The sequence below is a fragment of the Convolutriloba macropyga genome, chromosome 10 (genome assembly GCF_964194025.1).
Source record: "Convolutriloba macropyga chromosome 10, txConMacr16.3, whole genome shotgun sequence".
Lineage (NCBI taxonomy): Eukaryota > Metazoa > Xenacoelomorpha > Acoela > Convolutidae > Convolutriloba > Convolutriloba macropyga.
The window spans coordinates 31,835,091-31,857,305 of NC_134477.1; the positions used below are offsets into that span (position 1 = coordinate 31,835,091).

A 22,215-nucleotide genomic window follows, 5' to 3' on the forward strand; every position below is an offset into this window, starting at 1 on the left:
TTTATGATGTTTTTTAATGGATCTAGTATTTAAGTGTAAAATTTTGAAGTGATTTGATGCAGATCTAATTTTGGTCGCTTTATTTAATCTAAGGGGTGAACTCTTATGTTGCAGACTCTTCACAGCACTCTTCGCTCCGATACAGCTGTTCCTCAATATCAGCAAGAATAGTCTCTTTGGCATTCGGCGAACCACTTCTAAGACTCATAACAAAATCAATTAATTCGTCTGTATCAGCTCTCTTGCTTTTTAGTTCCTCCATTAGATTGGTATAGTCGCTGTTCTCAAAATTGTCACGCATACGCTTTAGGGAAGGCATTTTGGTCGATAAGGGTGTACCAGGCGCAAAAATTGGCTGTTTTGTTAGCTTTGGAACAGGCGTGTTATAAATAATTTCATTGACTTCCATCGAACCCGCTGTTGTCGTAGATATTTGGCTTTGCTTTTGTGGTAGATTCTTTTGATAATTGAATTTTTTTTCCATTTTACTAGCGACTGGTTGCAATTCAATAATATCTTGAATAAAATTCAGTTCAAGATATCGCTTCATCCCATCTGACTCGAACTGAAAAAGTGGTGCCGAATTCTTAGTAGTAACTTTTAACTGTTTTGCTTGAGCCTCCTCTTTCAATGACTTGTCGTACTTGCTCAATCGCTCGAGAATAAAAACCGGTGTTCCATTATTTGGATTCCTATAATTCCGTAGCAAACCCTTCCTGGTCCAGATTCTTTCCTTTTGGTCAAAATAGACGAACTTCGCGATAACTGGTGGTGGATTGAATGGCGATCCTCTGCCCAACGGATTGCACGCTTTTAAATCGCGGTTCAATGTTGACATTCAACACATTTTGAATAAGATCAATCACATCTGAGAGGTAGGTTCCATTTGAACTAAACGGTAGATTGCGAAAAATTAGACAATTTTTTGATTGATATCTTTCGAGTTGATTAACTTTGATCTTCATCTGTGTCACCTCAGATTCCAATTCGGCAATTCGTGCATTTTTTGCAATATTTTCTTCAATTAGGTTTTTCAAAATTTCCTTGGATGGTTCATCAAGACTCTCACTCTCATGCAATTTTTTCATTAGATCTCCCATGCCTCGCTGGCTCATCTCTAGAACTATTTAATAAGTTTATTACAACAATTAGGCTAATTAATTGCTCTCAAACGGAATTTGTATTAATTTTATTAGACCCGCGGTCTTTTTAATGTGATTCTTTACTTGAGAATTGACATAAATCCATCCCTCCGTCGCCATTCCTAAGCCCGACGTTAGTCGCTTAGGTTTAAATGCTCTCAAGCAAAGTTTGTGGCAATTCTTTTAGTCTTGTTCTCTTTCTTATGCGTTTTTTCGTCCGACCCTTTTGACTTTTCGTGCTCTAAAACGCGATAAACAAGTAAAGCCCAGAGGACATTAAGTTCTCTTACAGTCTTACTATTCTTTACAAATGCGATTCACCAAAACTGCTTTGAGGAGACGATTTCATGTTGTCAAGGGCACTTCTTGATCTTTAAAGTTGACCCCTCAGTCATCGCCTACTCAACCCCCGTCCACACTTCCCCCTCCTTCACCTGGCGATTTGAACCCGCCTCTGTTCTAGCTTTCCCACAGCCCTCCCCCCATCGCTAGACACCCCCTCCGCTCCCCCTCTCCCTAATGCTAGCATCCCTAAGAAGCCGATCCCTACCGTAGCCAAGCACTCGACGGTCGTTTGAGAGCAAATCGCCTGACTCGGTTATGCTTAAAATTTTTGCTACCAACTTATTGGAACAGTCAGGCTATTTTTTTAAAAAGATTTTGGTCCTGTTTTTTTTCCGGACGAAATACCCAATGTCAAAATACTTAAGATGATAAATACTCTAATATTTTTTCTTATTGGTAGAATTATCAGAAAAACTTGGTAGCATAACAATGCTGAAGTGAGATAATTTATGCTGTAATATAATGTTGAATATAAGGCTACTTAGTTTTCAAAATTGGTTCAGTTGGTCATGCCCGGGGTTATGGCCATGCCTCAGCGGTAAAAAGCTTCAAAACTATAGATTTTGCATACATGTTATTCCGGAAAGTGTGGTAATCAATTTTTAATATGTGAGCATATTAGATCTCATAGTTTCCAGACACATCCGGAAATAGATTAGTGATTCGTGATCAACTGGTCCACTTTGAATAGTATTAGATCTAAGCTACTTTATGGAGTCTATGTTTGTAAAAAAAATGTCCCTGTTCCCATTGAAGAGTGATCAAATAGTTTTTGAAAAAACAATGCACGCGTTGAACACACGATTGTGGGGTTTTCCGATGTTATACAGAAGCTCACTTATAAGTGACTTTTTATTGAAATTTGGAAAAATGGGAAATTTGACTGATCTCTCAATTATTTAGTCTTATCCACTAGCCGCTGGCGTAACAGAAACGCTCATGAAGTGAAAAATTGAGCAAAATTGGAGAAAATTTAACAAGATCAGAGAACAACATCATATTGCCAGGAAGGGGCAACGCTCCACTTCGTTTCCTTGCTCATAAATGTTTGATATTTTAAAGTAGCATTGTACAAAATGGGCAGGTAGGAGACCGAAAGGTACTTCTTTGCACTCGATGATACTTATGAGGTTCCTGGCAACTGTGTATTTCTATTCACTAGTTAAAACTGCTATTCTAGCCCTGAACTGAATTTGTTCTGGGATAAGCTCAAAAATTCCAACGTTCAGCTGAGGAGTTATGGTTTTTGTCTTTGAACGTCAGAATTGAATCGGCCGATATCGTAATTTAAAAAAATTAGAAATTATCACAAGTCCCCTTGACAACAATTTTTGTGTCCTTGCGTTCTTTGAGTCACAAGAAAAGACTTTTTTTGACATTTTCTGCCTTTCGATTGGGTGCTCTCTTGTTTTTAAACTAATTAGACGGTTTTTCATGGTTGTGTTATCTGCTGTTGAAGTGATTTACAGTTTGCCTGTGAATCAAGTTTTTAGGCAGTTTTTCTTTCAACGAAATGATGCTCGCAGTTGTGAGCGTCCTCATTGAGATGCTCAGTGTAAGCAAGGGCAATTGTGTCAAACCGTTAAAAACTCTTCTATCGAGTAGTGTAATTTTTTTCTTTGGTAGAACTTACTTCGAAGGTTCATTTCTGGTTTGAAGCTGTCTTCTTAAAAGTGGTACCATTTTCCAGTATCTACGTTGCGGCTTCTGTCAACAGTAACAGCAAATGTTTGCCTGCCCAACAAGCAGTAAGTTTGATGGTTACGTTGATGAAACAGAAAAACGGAACATAAAACAAATCAAAATAACCAGTTTTCATCAAATTGCCAAAATTATAGTCTTTTGCATGCTTATTACCTCGGAAACTGATAATAAGTTTTCCCCCATTTAGTTTACTCGATGTCATAATTTTGCAGAAAACGAAGTAACGGAAAATTTTTAGAGGCAAGATCAATTCGATTGAGTTGATATTTGATCAGCTGGCTCTCCTTTTAAAAACATGAGATATAACTTATCTTTTTATGGTATGCTTGTAAAATTTCTAATTTTTTTATTCTCGAACTCGAAAACTGAACAACTAATTTATCAACGTTCCATAAACGCGTTAGCGCTTCGATTTTTGAGTATGCACATGTTTTCTGGAAAACAATTTTCAGGTGATGTGAATTTTAGTTTTTTCTCCACTAACTTGTTGCATAACCATGAATCCTAACTAAAAAAACTGGGCAAATTTGGAAAAGGTTTACGAATTAAAAAAACTTATCGCCATTGAGGACTCCGCTCCACTTCTTGTCACTGCCCTTAACATTAGTTCCTACCTGAAAATTCTAGTTAGTTGACCTTCTATTTGTTGATTGAAGCGTTAGAAGTACTTTTGTTCAATTGAAATCGTTATTTGTTTGCTTGAATATTTTTTACCTTTTTGATGCTAGTAAATAACATAGGTGTTGAAAGGCGCTTATGTGTACTTGAGGGTAATTCTAAGGTTCCTGACAACCGTGTATTTCTATTCCCTCGTTTTGCAAAAAAGCTGTTCCTGCCGTTAACTGAATTTGTTCCTTGACGGAACTTTTTGCTAGCTCACAAATTCCAAGGGTTCAATTACGTATCATCGTTCTTGTCTTTGAACGTTCCAAGTGAATCGGCTGGTATTGTACTAAAAAAGTAAAACGGTCTTCTAAAGTCTGCGTGACCTCAATTGTTCTGTTTATACGATCCTTTCGTCACAAGACGGAGACTCATGTAATTTTTCCGCCTTTCAGTTGCATTTTTCCCGTTTTTTAATTGCTCTCAAATGAATTTTGTAGCATCAATATTAGCCCTGCGGTCGTTCGATATTTGTCATGCGGTTATGCAAATTTTCGCTTGAAAAATTTTCCTTCTGATCTCTTGGACTTTTCGTATGCAAAAACGGGACAAAACAGGTAACTTTGGAGGGCGTTGAGGTCTTTCGAATTATAAGAGCCTTTCTGCTCACCCGACTCTAAGTATGTGATTCACCGAAGCTGTTTGGGAGACATAAATTCGTGGTGTGATAGGCGGTTCTTAGATTTTGGCCCCCTCAGTTCGCCCTCACCTCCATTTTACGCCCCACTTCAATTAAGCTAAAGCTAGACTCTTCACCGTAGCTAGCTATTGACGACACCGACTGCTCGCAAGCCGTTTGAGAGCAATTCGCCCGACGCTATTGGATTATGTTCACATTTGTTGATGATTTTTTGTGTACTTGTTTTATCTGCGTTTCAGTTGTGAGCGTTTTAAGGGTGATGCTCAGTGTAAGAAAAGCAGTTGCGTCGAACAGTTTAAAACTCACGATCAAATAACAAAATTTTTCTTTCGATTTTATAGATTTAGTTCTGTGAAACAAATGCGTTTTCGGTTCATTGTAGATAGATTGCTCGTTGACATTTTTTTTCGCGGCTATTTTGCTGATAGTTCGTCTACGTTCTACATCGTACTGTACTTCGTCAATGCGCTCGCTGTAGTTCTGTATGTTACGGTGTTGATCAGTTCTGACAAAGGAATTGAAATAAAATCGGGGATTTTTAAATTTTACAAGTACTCATCAAAAGGAGATGGCTCGAATTAAAAATTTTTACTGTACACAACTGGTCGACTTTTTTGTATTATAAAGTACTGGGTAGTTTCAGGCTAAATGGCAACATGTAATATCAAACGGATAAAACCATATCGAGATGACAATCATGGCAACAAACATGACCACGAAAATGACGATAATACCTACTGCTATCAAGCTAAAGGAGGCTCGTGGGTCTACATACCAGAACTGATAAATCCATTCTCAGCTTTGAATGTGGGCAAAAATGCGAGTTTGGGCGAATGCAAGAGAGCCTTCCGAAGGCTAGTGGCGACTCCGAATCGCCAGAAACGGATGTTGGTTGCTTATGCCTGGCATATGCTAACAAACGAGGTTTTGTATGCGAAGGGTGAAAAGAGTCTCTGTGATGTTTTCGACTACGCAATCAGCGGAGATACTTTGAATTTGGCACAGGTATACCCTGCTTTATTTATCATTTTTTGCCAAGATATTTATTTTTGGTTTCAAAAATTTTTTTATATCGTGTGAAAGATGAACTCAAAAGCATTGTGAATATTTGCTGTCATTAAGTATAGCTGGTTAGTCCTAATTTAGAAGACAACACTTCTAATTGTAATATACCAGTATAACTGTTTATAAAAGATCTGTAAAACTAAAAAAGTTCATCAATTTAAATAAGGAGTCAAAGAAATCAGACGATAACATCTGGTTCCTTTACTATCATGAATGTGATATATGAAACCTCGGAAATCCGATTGAATTTTCAAAAGATGGATGCTAGCGAGTAACTTTTTGAGATTAAATTAGGCTATTTTTTTAAGAATGTATTTGAAGTTACTTGCGAAAACCTTTTCCTTGATTAAAAAGTCGACAGTCGCCTATTAGCATTAGTGAAGACTCAAACTCCATCAAACCTGTTTTGTTCTATTTGCCTGGCATTGAGTGATGGATTAGTGATGAGTGATCACGTACTGCAATGCAATTGAATGAGTACAAGGGATTGCAACAAAGCTATGCGTAATGTAGGAGAGAATTGCATTTTTAGATCTTGAATTGTCTTGATTGATCGACTTCTGAATGATGAAATTCATATGCTTATCATCATAAAGTTTCTCATCCAAGTGAATTCAAAGAACCTGTAATTCCCTGTGAAAGCTGAAGTTGATTGCTTGGCTTACAGTTTCTTATCGTTTAGTTTTACCTGTACTCGAAATCATGAGCAACTTTGATTTTGTTACATCAACTTGAATTTCTTTCTCAGGTAAATTTTTTTACAGTTTTTCATCCTTTTTGTGTTGCTTGTAAAGATTCTTTACTGCCCAAGAATTGTATGTTTACGAACTTCTTAAATTCGAATAAAAGCAGTAAAGAAAATGCATGTAGATACATATCTCAAGACTTATTTTCTTTTGAATCGGGATCAAACAATTCAACAAGATCCTTGAAATAGTTGTTGAAAACTCCTAAGTGTAAATGAGAATTCGAACGGAATTCACTGAGATACAGAGATGCCAAGTTATGACGTCCTGAACAAAATTTCGAATAAATCAAATACAAACTAATCGTGTTAACTTTTGTTTACATTCTTTGGTAAATTTAAGCAATTTCCTCTTGCGTAGCTCCAGATATTACAGTCAAGCATATACATTTTTTATCAGCTGAAAGCGCTAATTAATAAAGATTATTTCTCTCTTCTTTACCTCCTATTGTTCTTGATGAATTAAATTATTTAAGAAATTGTTTTTAGTTTTCAGACAAAAATAGTGGAATGCGTACTCAAACCGTTGTCGACTCGGCATCTGAAGAAAAGTTAGCTGCTTCGCCATTCTTCTCGCCTTTTACAAATTCTAAGTACTTGCTAAACATTAATGCATGCTAAGAAGACAGAAAAGCAATTTTCTTGATTAGAATAATAAAAAACAAGAAAACATATTGGTTGAAATTGTGAATTTTATACCGGATCAATTTTTGTTACCACCCCCTGGAATATCCGAGGTTTCCTAATGGGGTGAAAAATTTTGTCCAAAATTGAAAATTCCGGTAAATAAGTTCAGAGTTTTGAGAAATTGAAGGGCTTTGTTTAGTGATCCATTGGATCCGTACTCTCCTCTCTGACTTTATCTAATTTTCCCGTATAATGAATAAGTAACTATAATGAATAAGTAACTTGAAGTTTTCTGATCCTCTGTCTAACTAACTTTATCTCTGTATCTCTCTCTCTCTCTCTCTTTCTCTCTATAACTCTCTCTTTCTCTCTCTCTCTCTCCCTCTCTCTCTCTCTCTCTCTCTCTCTCTCTCTCTCTCTCTCTGTGTGTGTGTGTGTGTGTGTGTGTGTGTGTGTGTGTGTTTCTCCCTCTCGTTCTTTCCCTCTCTCTCTCTCTCTATCTATCTATCTCTTCCCTCTCCCTTTCTCTCTCTCTTTCTCTCTCCCCTCTCTCTCTCTCTCTCTCTCTCTCTTGCTTGTATGTAAAAGTCTTCAAAACATCCATGAGATTTACATGAAATAATGAATCAAACGGTTTTGAAACCTGCAGGACACAGCATGCTGTGTCGTTACTATAGTTTCTGTTAGCAAAGGAAGTGCTTCTGTTGCGGAGCGTGTTCGTGTTTTTGTCCAAAATTTTATCTGCTTAGTGAGAGCAATGGGTTCGCGAGTTTAAAAAAATCCTTGAACTTGTTAATGCGTTGACAAGTATAAGCGCACATGAGATCTTTGACAGTTCTTTATTCTAATATATTTCTCTTTTCGGCCGACTGTTTTTTGTGGGGCTCAAATTTTGCTTTTTAAAAGAGGTTTTAATTATTTAAATCTAAAAAAAGGAACAAAATTCAATCCATTATTGCTGTGCAAAAACAAATGAGTAGATTGCGCAAAACAAAATGGCAGTGCAAAAGTAATAATAATAAAAATTGCAATGTCATTACTGAAAGCCAATTTTTAGGGACTTGGCGATTTTTAGGGACTTGATCTCGACGAGTAGTTTTTCCATAGTACATGAGAAATAGAATTGTTCTTTGCAGGAGCTGGCAAAGCATCCGAAAGCTGTGCACTGTACGGATACGTCTGATCATTCTCTTTTGTACGTTGCTGCTAGAAGCGGTTTTTACGACACATGTGAGTTCCTTCTAAGCAAAGGAGCATCGCCTCTTACAGCTTGTGGAGCTGCAAAGTCAACTCCATTACATGCCGCCGCTTATTACGGACATGAGTTGTTGTGCACCCTTCTAATCTCGAAAGGAGCTGATGTTGACGCCAAAAATGCTTTTGGAAATACTCCTATTGATGAAGCCTTAAATGACGAAGTCAGGCATAAACTACAGGGAGGTGGTCGAAACGATAAGATTTCGGTCTTATTCAAGACAGCTCAAGGTTTTGGTGATTATTCTATAGAAGATGTAACCCACAGAGGATATGTAATTGCACGCAAAATCAGGAAAAATCGCGAAGTACCTAAAAATTGGCTTCCTGCATGGCACGGAACAAAAATGAAATTTGTTAAGTCAATTCTGAAAAATGGACTGAAACCATCGGGATCTGAAGTTGAAGGAAAAATGATACAACCGCCGAAAGGTCACTATCAACTTGGTTCCACTCATTTTGGAATTAGGAATTGGGCAAATGCGGTGTTTATTTCTCCCAGCTTGATCTACTCAGGACATCCAACGTACTCGGAGCGGGTTTTGATTCGTGGATCTCAGTGGTGTGTTATTGTTTGTGTGTTGTGTCGACCTGGTTCATTCGGTTCCTATCCGAGTACGATTGTTCGAGATGATCCAATTGACGGTGAACCTCTAGGTTTGTTTTTAATAATCAATAATTCTCATGAAATTGTTTGGTCTGAAACGAATATAAAAAAGTTTGCGCTGCATTTATGAGTTTAAATGGCAGCGAAGTTTTTATTGTTTAAATTGCAAACAACTTGTTTTAATGGCTATCAAAAATTTTAATTGGCGTAGGGCCGGCCTTACTGAGGACTAGCTGGGAAAAGTTACTAATTGCTGCAACATTGTTTCCGAGCTTACCAGTTGTCACAATAATTAATAGTTTAATCAGGCACACGTTGGGGAAAATGAGTTCTAACCCTCAATGGAGCTTTTGATATTATTAATTTGCGGATAACTTTTGATTTGTCTGTCAGTTTTGACCTCTTGAATTACGCATCGGACAACGGTGGGTAGTAAAGGACTTAGGAGCTCATGAACCGATTGATACCAACTAATGGCTGTAAACAAATGTTGACGTTTTTCTGCCGAGATATGACTCTCTCAGAAGTTATGGGCCCGTGATGTAAAAATTGTCTAGTAGCAAGATGATGAGTTGATTATCAAAATATGTAGTCTACCCTACAGCAGAAAAGTTTACAAGTTTACAATCTTTACATTAAACAACGAAAGTGCCAGCTTTGTATTGTTGCTTTCTTTTCTCGTCTCCATCACAATGATGCCAAAAAGATCGATCGGGGCGATATTTAGGCAGTATATTGGGTTTGTTTGTAGAAGTAGTAATAAAATTTGATCCTTATTGTTGGTTTTTTATCATCGACTACAAGAATTTTGAGATAAAGAAGTTTGTCAGCTGTGTCCTGAAAAGCTTATATGCTCTGTACAACTGTTTGTGTTTTTGTCGATTATCATAGCTAAGTTTTGTGATTGTAAAAAATCTTGAACTGACAAACGTCATAGAATGAATCGGACGCCCAAAAAAGACAGGCTTTCAATCCAATCCACACTAAGTGCTAAGAAGGTGGATTAGTAATATGCGTTCGCAAAATGTTCCAACCCGTCATTTGCCAAGCAACTTGGGAAAACTTTTATCTAAGATGAATATCAACAGATTTGTACATAAGGGGTTTTCCACCTATTGGCATTGCGGGTAGACAAATGACTATATACTTCTTTTAAATATTTTTCAAATATTTTTTTGAAACGTTTAAAACGTCCAAATAAAACATTTTTCTCTCGATGTCGGTTGAAAATGGTTATCGCCTGTTTCGTTCATCTTCTTTGTCAAAAATCCCTGAGAAACAAATATTCTTGGGACACGTTTCTTCAAACCAAGTTTATCACTTTAGGAATTAGAAGTGACTAACCTGATTTGAGATGTGTCTCAAGAATGTTTTTCTCAGGGGGTATATACTCAACTTCGTAGAGGTTCTAAAGAATGGAGTTCAAAATTGAAAGAAAGCTTTTTTAGTTGCTGCAAAAAGTTGCTGCTTTGTGTAATTTTTAGAGTAAAAATTAATTAGCTTCCTTCTGGAATGCTTCCTGAGCACCAGCATCATACGTTCCAACTGCTATTGAAATTATGCAATAAAAAAAACAAAAATTGTATTGCAGCAGTGCCGAAACAGCTCAAACTCGATTGACGGATTTTCCAAAATGCAATTAGTTGTCTTCAATTGTTTGTCTTCTCTCGGAACTGGCATTATCGTTATATAATTTTTTGGCACATGAAAACTTGGCAGAAAATAACATGAGAAATATGAGAAAGTCCACCTTGACCTTTCTACCTTGACCTATTGTGCTTCTCGAATGTCAACCATTTGCACCTGAGTTCTTAAGTGTTATGAAATTATTTAGAAAATCAAACTACAATAAAAAAGACAATTAATGATCTACATCATTAATTACAGCAATTAAAAGTACTTGAAAATTTGAATCTTTCCTCTGAATTTGGATGTTATACATTAAATAATTTAAGCATTTGAAAATAATTTAATGTTAGAACAGGTAATTTAAGCATTTGAAACATAGGTATTTAAGCATTATTTGTAAACAATTTATGCATTTGAAAATAATCTAATGTTACAACAGGTTAAAAAGTCTCCTCGATACTTTAGATGCAGAGTGGCGCATTGACGTTGAAGGCGACGACCTAATTTGGCGAATGGGTAATCAATCTACCAGGGAAAGTTTGGTTGTCACCGGTGTGACTTTTGTTGATCTTGACTTCTTCGAACGAATTGGAAACTCAAACTACCCCAATTACCGACAGGCTTCAAAACTGATCCACACAAACTACTAAGAAAATGACAGGAATTGAGAAAGAGAAATGCATCGATCGATGATTTAACTGAATACATCTACATCTAGTTTGACTCGGTGTCTTTTATCTATTAATTGCAATTTTAGTTGTTTTGAATCCTTCTGTACATATGCGCAAAGCTACTGGTGCTTTCTTCAAATGGCCAGATTGCTGTTTAATTCTATCTCTGGTGCTCCGATCAATTATATTTTTTATACTGTAAAGATTTGTGATATTTTAGATTGACAAATTTAGAGTTTAATAGGTTGAACCTATTGTTAGTATTCATTAGATTGATCCTATCTGCAACTTTCATAATTAACTTTCACTGTATTGGTCTCAATAATATTATCCTGATTCCTTTGAGAAATCTATGCTGTGAGTTTGATCAAATTGCTTTTAGATGCATGAATGAATGCTGGACAAACTTACAGGGTAAAACGATTAGAGAAGGCCCTCTTTGCTAGTGCTGATGTTTTCATCTCCAAAGTGTATGGCAACTTTTATGGTCCAAAGGTATGGCCGAAAATTCGGGTAGCGCTACAGCAACCTGAAAGAACACTGAAAATCTCAACTTCGTTTTTTAAGAATGATATTGGAACTGCGCCGCGCTTCGATATGGAACAAAGCTTGCTGCAGAGTTTTGATTCTCTAGATGCAAATTTTGACGAGCTGAGGCGCGATTTTGAATTGGTGAGTTAAGAAACAAATTGATTTATAATATGACTATTTTAGGTTGAGCAAGAAGACTTACAGTGCTTCTAAAATTGAAGACTAAGTATACCACTGAAGTATAAAGTTGGCCCAAATTTTGTTTTCAAGCCCTCTTCCTTATGATGAGGAATATGACACTCTTGGGTCATGAGCCTGAACAGAAAGTATTCGAACAGAATTGGAGTTAATTTTGCTTTTTTCCCATTGCTTCGGTTTACCTTATCGCTACGTTATTTTGTTCTTATACCTGACGCACGAGGTGATAACCAATTTTTGAATAGCCCTTTGGGGAATCGAGCTCCTTGGAACCTGAAATTTATTTATGAAAATGAAACATGAGTGCTCTGGACAAAGAATTACTTATCATCCTGAATGTTGCGTCGAATATTGCAAATACTTCTATTCAAAATATGTGTGTTCAAAAATGGAATTGTATGTCAATGTTTGCGGCATGGGGCAATATTTTGAATCACCCAGGTTAAAACCCGATCTGCTAAAGGACGTCGAATCTGTGTTTTAATGGGTAATATAGTGAAATGATAAAGAACAGTGCATTGATGTTTTTTACATGAGTTGGCATAGCTATCATGGAACAAAATATTTTTTATCAAGTGTCATTAAGCAGTTGATGTAATAGTTAGCAGTATTAATAGGCTGTTGACGTAATTTTCAGTATTATTGACAGTTCTACGCGCTTTTTGCTGTTAACAGATATCAAAATCAGTATTAATATCAAATTTAATGTATTTGAATTTTTTTCACGGTTTGCTGCACCAGGGGCCCTGGGACAACCTCGAAGGCTGGATAATATGCTGCTGCATAGTTTCTAGAGTTAATGGAATGGTCATCAAGATTTTGTTCACTCCAGTTTTAGCAATTTTTTAATAAAATTTAAATTTTTCGAATTTTAGCAAGATTTTAAAAGTTACTGTTTTCAAAATTTGTGATTATTTGTCCTTTTCTGAGTTTAACGATCATTACTGGGCAACGGAACTTTTTATGTCTTGCAGATAGGTTACTTGACAAAACTCCAGAGATGAAAACTGATCCTGAAAATTTTTTTCACTGCGAAATCTGGAAACTTCTTTTAATTCTTGCACTTACCAGTTTTTTTTCTATTTTATTTAATTACTAACAAGACTAGAAAGCTAAGAGTCCCAGTTTTTTGTAATTTTTTTGGCATTTTCTAGATTTCTCCAGCCTCAAGAGGCACGGAAACCTCCTCTAGAATTTGATAATAGGCTACTGCATAGTTTATATATGTAATGGTATGTTTCTCAGGATTTTGATATCACAAATTTAAGGAATTTTTTTTAATGTTTTTGAATTTTTTTCACAGTTTGCTGTATCAGGGGCCCTGGAACATCCTCCAAGGCTGGCTAATAAGCTACTGCATAGTTTCTAGAGTTAATGGAATGGTTATCAAGATTTTAATTACTCCAGTTTGAGCAATTTTTAATAAAATTTAAGTTTTTCAAATTTTTGGATAATTGTTTATATTCCAAGTTTTTTGATCTTTATGAGCCAGTAAAACTATTTAAGGCTTGAAATAGAAATATTGGATAGTCTCTTGAGACAATGAAATTGTTTTGAATGTCTTAATATCTTAAATTTTAGCAAGATTTTAAAGTGTAGTGTTTTCAAAATATTTGATTTTCCTTTTCTGAGTTTAAATATCATTACTGGGCAACGAAACTTTTTATGTCTTGCAGATAGGTTACTTGACAAAACTCCAGAGATAAAAACTGATCTTGAAAATTTTTTTCACTGCGAAATCTGGAAACTTCTTTTAATTCTTGCACTTACCAGTTTTTTTTTCTATTTTATTTAATTACTAACAAGACTAGAAAGCTAAGAGTCCCAGTTTTTTGTATTTTTTTTTTGGCATTTTCTAGATTTCTCCAGCCTCAAGAGGCACGGAAACCTCCTCTAGAATTTGATAATAGGCTACTGCATAGTTTATATATGTAATGGTATGTTTCTCAGGATTTTGATATCACAAATTTAAGGAATTTTTTTAAATGTTTTTGAATTTTTTTCACAGTTTGCTGTACCAGGGGCCCTGGAACATCCTCCAAGGCTGGCTAATAAGCTACTGCATAGTTTAGAGTTAATGGAATGGTTATCAAGATTTTAATTACTCCAGTTTGAGCAATTTTTAATAAAATTTAAGTTTTTCAAATTTTTGGATAATTGTTTATATTCCAAGTTTTTTGATCTTTATGAGACAATGAAATTGTTTTGAATGTCTTAATATCTTAAATTTTAGCAAGATTTTAAAGTGTAGTGTTTTCAAAATATTTGATTTTCCTTTTCTGAGTTTAAATATCATTACTGGGCAACGAAACTTTTTATGTCTTGCAGATCGGTTACTTGAAAGAACTCCAGAGATAAAAAATGATTTTGAACATTTTTTTCACTGCGAAATCTGGAAACTTATTCTTTTGAATTTTGCACTTCGAATTTTAAGTTTTGCAGTCGAATCCCATCGTTGAAAAGGTCTTAGCTCTCTCTGCCTCTCTGTTGGCTGGGATTTTTTTCCTTCTTTCTTGTTCACTTTTTCTCTCTCACCCTATCTCTTGCTCTCTCACTGTCCCTCTCTCTCTTTTCTTAACTTTTTGTTGATGCCGCACTTCAGCTGCTGTTTTGTGGCGTGATGTCATCTATTAGCTTCATTAACGGTGAACTATAGAAATGTTTTATTTTCAATGACTTAACTAGCACTTTTTAGGAAATAATTGTTAATTGATCTCAAACGCAGTTTGTTGCAAATATAATAATCCTGCTTATTTCGTACCCAGAAACGGGATAAAGAGGTAGCGCCCAGTGGGCATTAAGTTATCCTAGAGCCATTCAGCTCCCTAGTCTCCAAGTATGCGATTCACAGAAACTTTTGCAGACGTGCACCTATGGTATGAAGTGCAGTTCTTAGAGGTTGAAGACCCCCTCCCCCCACTGTTGACCCCCGCTCTATTGCAAGCCCCGCGCTGTTGCCCCCACCCGATCAGCCCCCGAGTGCATCCCCCTCCCCCGTGGCTAGCTACTGGCGAACATTCGATCGCTAAAAACACGCAAATTTATAATTTTCTAATTTTCAAGCTCTGGAAATTTTTGTCGTTTTTTGAGTTTTATCAGCCGTAGGTGTGAAGGAACCTCTTCTAGAGTTTGATTATAGGTTAATGCATAGTTTCTAGTGGTAATAGAATTGTTTCAACATTTTCACATCAATATTAACCATTTTTTGACAAAACGTGCAATTTTCCATATTTTTTAGACTTTTTTTCATAATTCAGGTCTTTCCAGACGCAGGGGCCAGAAAACCTCCTTAAGGGTTCGATAATAGGTCAGTGAAAAATTTTTATAGGCCATGGAATAGTTTTCAAATTCCTAATATCACAAATTTTAGCAGTTTATTGATGAAACTTGCAATTTTTTCAGATTTTTGAAATTTTTTGGCGTCGTTTAGGTTGCTCGAGCCTCAAGATTCCAGTAACTTCCTTTAGGGTTCGAAAACAGGTTAATGTATAGTTTCTAGATGTAATGGAATGTTTTTTTGGTGATTTTAACATTACTTCTTTAGATTTATTGTTATTATTCAGATTTTCTCAGCCTCAGGTGTCAGAAAAGCTCCGTTAGGGTTTTATAATAAGTTACTGAATTTTTTTTGCCATGGATTATTTGTCATTTCTGTATCAGAATTTTTGCAAATTTTTTTATTAACTTGCAATTTTTTCAAGTTTTTTGTAATTTTTTTGGCATTTTCTAGATTTCTCAAGTCTCAAGAGTCACGGAAACCTCCTCTAGAATTTGATAATAGGCTACTGCATAGTTTATATATGTAATGGTATGTTTCTCAGGATTTTGATATCACAAATTTAAGGAATTTTTGTTTAATGTTTTTGAATTTTTTCACGGTTTGCTGTACCGGGGCCCTGGAACATCCTCCAAGGCTGGCTAATAAGCTACTGCATAGTTTCTAGAGTTAATGGAATGGTTATCAAGATTTTAATTACTCCAGTTTTAGCAATTTTTAATAAAATTTAAGTTTTTCAAATTTTTGGATAATTGTTTATATTCCGAGTTTTTTGATCTTTATGAGCCAGTAAAACTATTTAAAGCTTGAAATAGAAATATTGGATAGTCTCTTGAGACAATGAAATTGTTTTGAATGTCTTAATATCATAAATTTTAGCAAGATTTTAAAGTTCAGTGTTTTCAAAATTGTTGATGGTCCTTTTCTGAGTTTAACTATCGTTACTGGGCAACGAAACTTTTTATGTCTTGAAGATAGGTTATTTGACAAAACTCCAGAGATAAAAACTGATCTTGAAAATTTTTTTCACTGCGAAATCTGGAAACTTATTCTTTTGAATTTTGCACTTCGAATTTTAAATTTTGCAGTCGAATCCCATCATTGAAAAGGTCTTAGCTCTCTCTGCCTCTCTCTTGTCTGGGATTTTTTTCCTTCTTTCTTGTTCACTTTTTCTCTCTCACCCTATCTCTCGCTCTCTCACTGTCTCTCTCTCTCTCTTTTCTTAACTTTTTGTTGATGCCGCACTTCAGCTGCTGTTATGTGGCGTGATGTCATCTATTAGCTTCATTAACGGTGAATTATAGAAATGTTTTATTTTCAATGACTTAACTAGCACTTTTTAGGAAATAATTGTTAATTGATCTCAAACGCAGTTTGTTGCAAATATAATAATCCTGCTTATTTCGTACCCAGAAACGGGATAAAGAGGTAGCGACCAGTGGGCATTAAGTTATCCTAGAGCCATTCAGCTCCCTAGTCTCCAAGTATGCGATTCACAGAAACTTTTGCAGACGTGTACCTATGGTGTGAAGTGCAGTTCTTAGAGGTTGAAGACCTCTCCCCCCACTGTTGACCCCCGCTCTTTTGCAACCCCCGCGCTGTTGCCCCCACCCGATCAGCCCCCCAGTGCATCCCCCTCGCCCGTGGCTAGCTACTGGCGAACATTCGATCGCTAAAAACACGCAAATTTATAATTTTCAAAAACTTTTTCAAGCTCTTGAAATTTTTGTCGTTTTTTGAGTTTTATCAGCCCTAGGTGTGAAGGAACCTCTTCTAGAGTTTGATTATAGGTTAATGCATAGTTTGTAGTGGTAATAGAATTGTTTCAACATTTTCACATCAATATTAACCATTTTTGACAAAACGTGCGATTTTTATTCCATATTTTTTTAGACTTTTTTCATAATTCAGGTCTTTCCAGACGCAGGGGCCAGAAAACCTCCTTAGGGGTTCGATAATAGGTCAGTGAAAAATTTTTATAGGCCATGGAATAATTTTCAAATTCCTAATATCACAAATTTTAGCAGTTTATTGATAAAACTTGCAATTTTTTCAAGTTTTTGAAATTTTTTGGCGTCGTTTAGGTCGCTCGAGCCTCAAGATTCCAGTAACTTCCTTTAGGGTTCGAAAACAGGTTAATGTATAGTTTCTAGATGTAATGGAATGTTTTTTTTGGTGATTTTAACATTACTTCTTTAGATTTATTGTTATTATTCAGATTTTCTCAGCCTCAGGTGTCAGAAAAGCTCCGTTAGGGTTTTATAATAAGTTACTGAAAATTTTTTTTTGCCATGGATTATTTGTCATTTTTGTATCAGAATTTTTGCAAATTTTTTTTATTAACTTGCAATTTTTTCAAGTTTTTTGTAATTTTTTTCGGCATTTTCTAGATTTCTCCAGTCTCAAGAGTCACGGAAACCTCCTCTAGAATTTGATAATAGGCTACTGCATAGTTTATATATGTAATGGTATGTTTCTCAGGATTTTGATATCACAAATTTAAGGAATTTTAATGTTTTTGAATTTTTTTCACAGTTTGCTGTAATAGGGGCCCTGGAACATCCTCCAAGGCTGGCTAATAAGCTACTGCATAGTTTCTAGAGTTAATGGAATGGTTATCAAGATTTTAATTACTCCAGTTTGAGCAATTTTTAATAAAATTTAAGTTTTTCAAATTTTTTGGATAATTGTTTATATTCCAAGTTTTTTGATCTTTATGAGCCAGTAAAACTATTTAAAGCTTGAAATAGAAATATTGGATAGTCTCCTGAGACAATGAAATTGTTTTGAATGTCTTAATATCATAAATTTTAGCAAGATTTTAAAGTTTAGTGTTTTCAAAATTTTTGATTGTCCTTTTCTGAGTTTAACTATATTACTGGGCAACGAAACTTTTTATGTCTTGCAGATAGGTTACTTGACAAAACTCCAGAGATAAAAACTGATCTTGAAAATTTTTTTCACTGCGAAATCTGGAAACTTCTTTTAATTCTTGCACTTACCAGTTTTCTATTTTATTTTTTTACTAACAAGACTAGAAAGCTAAGAGTCCCAGTTTTTTGTAATTTTTTTGGCATTTTCTAGATTTCTCCAGCCTCAAGAGGCACGGAAACCTCCTCTAGAATTTGATAATAGGCTACTGCATATTTTATATATGTAATGGTATGTTTCTCAGGATTTTGATATCACAAATTTAAGGAATTTTTTTTAATGTTTTTGAATTTTTTTCAGTTTGCTGTACTAGGGGCCCTGGAACATCCTCCAAGGCTGGCTAATAAGCTACTGCATAGTTTCTAGAGTTAATGGAATGGTTATCAAGATTTTAATTACTCCAGTTTGAGCAATTTTTAATAAAATTTAAGTTTTTCAAATTTTTGGATAATTGTTTATATTCCAAGTTTTTTGATCTTTATGAGCCAGTAAAACTATTTAAGGCTTGAAATAGAAATATTGGATAGTCCCTTGAGACAATGAAATTGTTTTGAATGTTTTAATATCTTAAATTTTAGCAAGATTTTAAAGTGTAGTGTTTTCAAAATATTTGATTGTCCTTATCTGAGTTTAACTATCATTACTGGGCAACGAAACTTTTTATATCTTGCAGATCGGTTACTTGAAAGAACTCCAGAGATAAAAAATGATTTTGAACATTTTTTTCACTGCGAAATCTGGAAACTTATTCTTTTGAATTTTGCACTTCGAATTTTAAATTTTGCAGTCGAATCCCTTTTTTCCTTCTTTCTTGTTCACTTTTTCTCTCTCACCCTATCTCTCGCTCTCTCACTGTCCCTCTCTCTCTCTCTTCTTAACTTTTTGTTGATTCCGCACTTCAGCTGCTGTTATGTGGCGTGATGTCATCTATTAGCTTCATTAACGGTGAATTATAGAAATGTTTTATTTTCAATGACTTAACTAGCACTTTTTAGGAAATAATTGTTAATTGATCTCAAACGCAGTTTGTTGCAAATATAATAATCCTGCTTCTTTCGTACCCAGAAACGGGATAAAGAGGTAGCGACCAGTGGGCATTAAGTTATCCTAGAGCCATTCAGCTCCCTAGTCTCCAAGTATGCGATTCACAGAAACTTTTGCAGACGTGTACCTATGGTGTGAAGTGCAGTTCTTAGAGGTTGAAGAACCCCTCCCCCCACTGTTGACCCCCGCTCTTTTGCAACCCCTGCGCTGTTGCCCCCACCCGATCAGCCCCCCAGTGCATCCCCCTCGCCCGTGGCTAGCTACTGGCGAACATTCGATCGCTAAAAACACGCAAATTTATAATTTTCAAAAATTTTTTCAAGCTCTGGAAATTTTTGTCGTTTGAGTTTTATCAGCCCTAGGTGTGAAGGAACCTCTTCTAGAGTTTGATTATAGCTTAATGCATATTTTCTAGTGGTAATAGAATTGTTTCAACATTTTCAAATCAATATTAACCATTTTTTGACAAAACGTGCAATTTTTTTCCATATTTTTTAGACTTTTTTCATAATTCAGGTCTTTCCAGACGCAGGGGCCAGAAAACCTCCTTAGGGGTTCGATAATACGTCAGTGAAAAATTTTTATAGGCCATGGAATAATTTTCAAATTCCTAATATCACAAATTTTAGCAGTTTATTGATAAAACTTGCAATTTTTTGTCATTTATTGTGTTTTATTAACCCCAGGTGGCAGGGAACCTCTTCTAGGCTTTGATTATGGGTTAATGCATATTTTCTAGTGGTAATGGAATGGTATTAATTTTTTAACATCAGATTCAGCATTTTTTTTGATAAAATATGCAATTTTTTTGGACACTTTTTTCATAATTCAGGTTATTCCAGACTCAGGGGCCAGAAAACCTCCTAAGGTGTTCGTTAATAGGTTACTGAAAAATTTTAATTGGCCATGAAATAGTTTTCAACTTTTTAATATCACAAATTTCAGCAGTGTTTTGATAAAATTTGCATTTTTTTCAATTTTTTGAAAATTTTGGCGTCTTCTAGCGCTATCGAGCGTCAAGATTCCAATAAGTTCCTTTAGTGTTTGAAAACAGGTTAATGTATAATTTTCGCATTTTTTTATTCACTCTCCGATGAGAAGGAACCTCTTCTAGAGTTTGATTATAGGTTAATGCATAGTTTCTAGTGGTAATAGAATTGTTTCAACATTTTCACATCAATATTAACCATTTTTTGACAAAACGTGCAATTTTTTTTCCATATTTTTTAGACTTTTTTCATAATTCAGGTCTTTCCAGACGCAGGGGCCAGAAAACCTCCTTAGGGGTTCGATAGTACGTCAGTGAAAAATTTTTATAGGCCATGGAATAATTTTCAAATTCCTAATATCACAAGTTTTAGCAGTTTATTGATAAAACTTGCAATTTTTTCAAGTTTTTGAAATTTTTTGGCGTCGTTTAGGTCGCTCGAGCCTCAAGATTCCAGTAACTTCCTTTAGGGTTCGAAAACAGGTTAATGTATAGTTTCTAGATGTAATGGAATCTTTTTTTGGTGATTTTAACATTACTTCTTCAGATTTATTATTATTCAGATTTTCTCAGCCTCAGCTGTCAGAAAAGCTCCGTTAGGGTTTTATAATAAGTTACTGAAATTTTTTTGCCATGGATTATTTGTCATTTTTGTATCAGAATTTTTGCAAATTTTTTTATTAACTTGCAATTTTTTCAAGTTTTTTGTAATTTTTTTGGCATTTTCTAGATTTCACAAGTCTCAAGAGTCACGGAAACCTCCTCTAGAATTTGATAATAGGCTACTGCATAGTTTATATATGTAATGGTATGTTTCTCAGGATTTTGATATCACAAATTTAAGGAATTTTGTTTAATGTTTTTGAATTTTTTTCACGGTTTGCTGTACCGGGGCCCTGGAACATCCTCCAAGGCTGGCTAATAAGCTACTGCATAGTTTCTAGAGTTAATGGAATGGTTATCAAGATTTTAATTACTCCAGTTTTAGCAATTTTTAATAAAATTTAAGTTTTTCAAATTTTTGGATAATTGTTTATATTCCAAGTTTTTTGATCTTTATGAGCCAGTAAAACTATTTAAAGCTTGAAATAGAAATATTGGATAGTCTCTTGAGACAATGAAATTGTTTTGAATGTCTTAATATCATAAATTTTAGCAAGATTTTAAAGTTTAGTGTTTTCAAAATTGTTGATGGTCCTTTTCTGAGTTTAACTATCATTACTGGGCAACGAAACTTTTTATGTCTTGCAGATAGGTTACTTGACAAAACTCCAGAGATAAAAACTGATCTTGAAAATTTTTTTCACTGCGAAATCTGGAAAACTTTTAGTTTTTGCACTTACCATTTTTTTGCTATTTTATTTAATTACTAACAAGACTAGAAAACTAAGAATCCCATCATGGTAAGTGGCCTTAGCTCTCTCTCTCTCTCTCTCTCTCTCTCTCTGTCGGTTGGGTTTCTTTCCTTCTCTTTCTCGTTCACGGATTCTATCTCACTCTCTCTCTCAATTCCCCCGCGCTGTTGCGCCCACCCCACTGTTGCCCCCCGGTGCATCCCCTCCCCGTGGCTAGCTACTGACGAACATTCGCTCGTTAAAAACCCGCAAATTGATAATTTTCGCAATTTTTTCAAGCGTTTTAAAATTTTTTGTCATTTATTGTGTTTTATTAACCCCAGGTGTCAGGGAACCTCTTCTAGGGTTTGATTATAGGTTAGTGCATATTTTCTAGTGCACATTTGCCCGCGCTGTTGCCCCCCCTGTGCATCCCCCTCCCCGTGGCTAGCTACTGACGAAAATTCGCTCGCTAAAAACACGCAAATTGATAATTTTTGCAATTTTTTCAAGCGTTTAAAAAATTTTTGTCATTTATTGTGTTTTATTAACCCCAGGTGGCAGGGAACCTCTTCTAGGCTTTGATTATAGGTTAATGCATATTTTCTAGTGGTAATGGAATGGTATTAATTTTTTAACATCAGATTTAGCATTTTTTTTGATAAAATATGCAATTTTTTTGGACACTTTTTTCATAATTCAGGTTATTCCAGACTCAGGGGCCAGAAAACCTCCTAAGGTGTTCGTTAATAGGTTACTGAAAAATTTTAATTGGCCATGAAATAGTTTTCAACTTTTTAATATCACAAATTTCAGCAGT

General features: G+C 35.2%; 3 protein-coding genes across 3 annotated transcripts in view; 2 read left to right on the forward strand and 1 right to left on the reverse strand.

Moving 5' to 3' along the window:
- The window catches only part of LOC142347870 (tubulin--tyrosine ligase-like protein 12), a 135,244-nt gene extending 134,111 nt beyond the window's left edge, over positions 1–1,133 (reverse strand). The window contains exon 1 of the mRNA XM_075399015.1: positions 1,124–1,133. The gene's annotated coding sequence lies outside the window, so the exon portion shown is untranslated. The remainder of the gene's footprint in view (positions 1–1,123) is intronic.
- Positions 1,134–4,975: 3,842 nt separating this feature from the next.
- LOC142347872 (uncharacterized) lies at positions 4,976–11,342 on the forward strand. The gene is made up of 3 exons (XM_075399017.1): positions 4,976–5,499; positions 8,068–8,842; positions 10,887–11,342. Exons 1-3 carry the CDS (start codon positions 5,143–5,145, stop codon positions 11,069–11,071), a joined length of 1,317 nt encoding a protein of 438 aa, XP_075255132.1. The 5' UTR covers positions 4,976–5,142; the 3' UTR covers positions 11,072–11,342.
- Positions 11,343–11,394: 52 nt separating this feature from the next.
- The window catches only part of LOC142347873 (uncharacterized), a 31,607-nt gene continuing 20,786 nt past the window's right edge, over positions 11,395–22,215 (forward strand). Inside the window, exon 1 of the mRNA XM_075399018.1 lies at positions 11,395–11,764. Coding sequence (XP_075255133.1) covers positions 11,483–11,764 — 282 coding nt within the window. The 5' untranslated portion in view covers positions 11,395–11,482. The remainder of the gene's footprint in view (positions 11,765–22,215) is intronic.

Coding starts and splice junctions, on each gene's coding strand:
- LOC142347872 (XM_075399017.1), top strand. CDS start 5,143: ATGGCAACATGTAATATCAAACGGATAAAACCATATCGAGATGACAAT. Junction 5,500..8,067: donor ATACTTTGAATTTGGCACAG/GTATACCCTGCT, acceptor TGTTCTTTGCAG/GAGCTGGCAAAGCATCCGAA. Junction 8,843..10,886: donor AATTGACGGTGAACCTCTAG/GTTTGTTTTTAA, acceptor TCGATACTTTAG/ATGCAGAGTGGCGCATTGAC.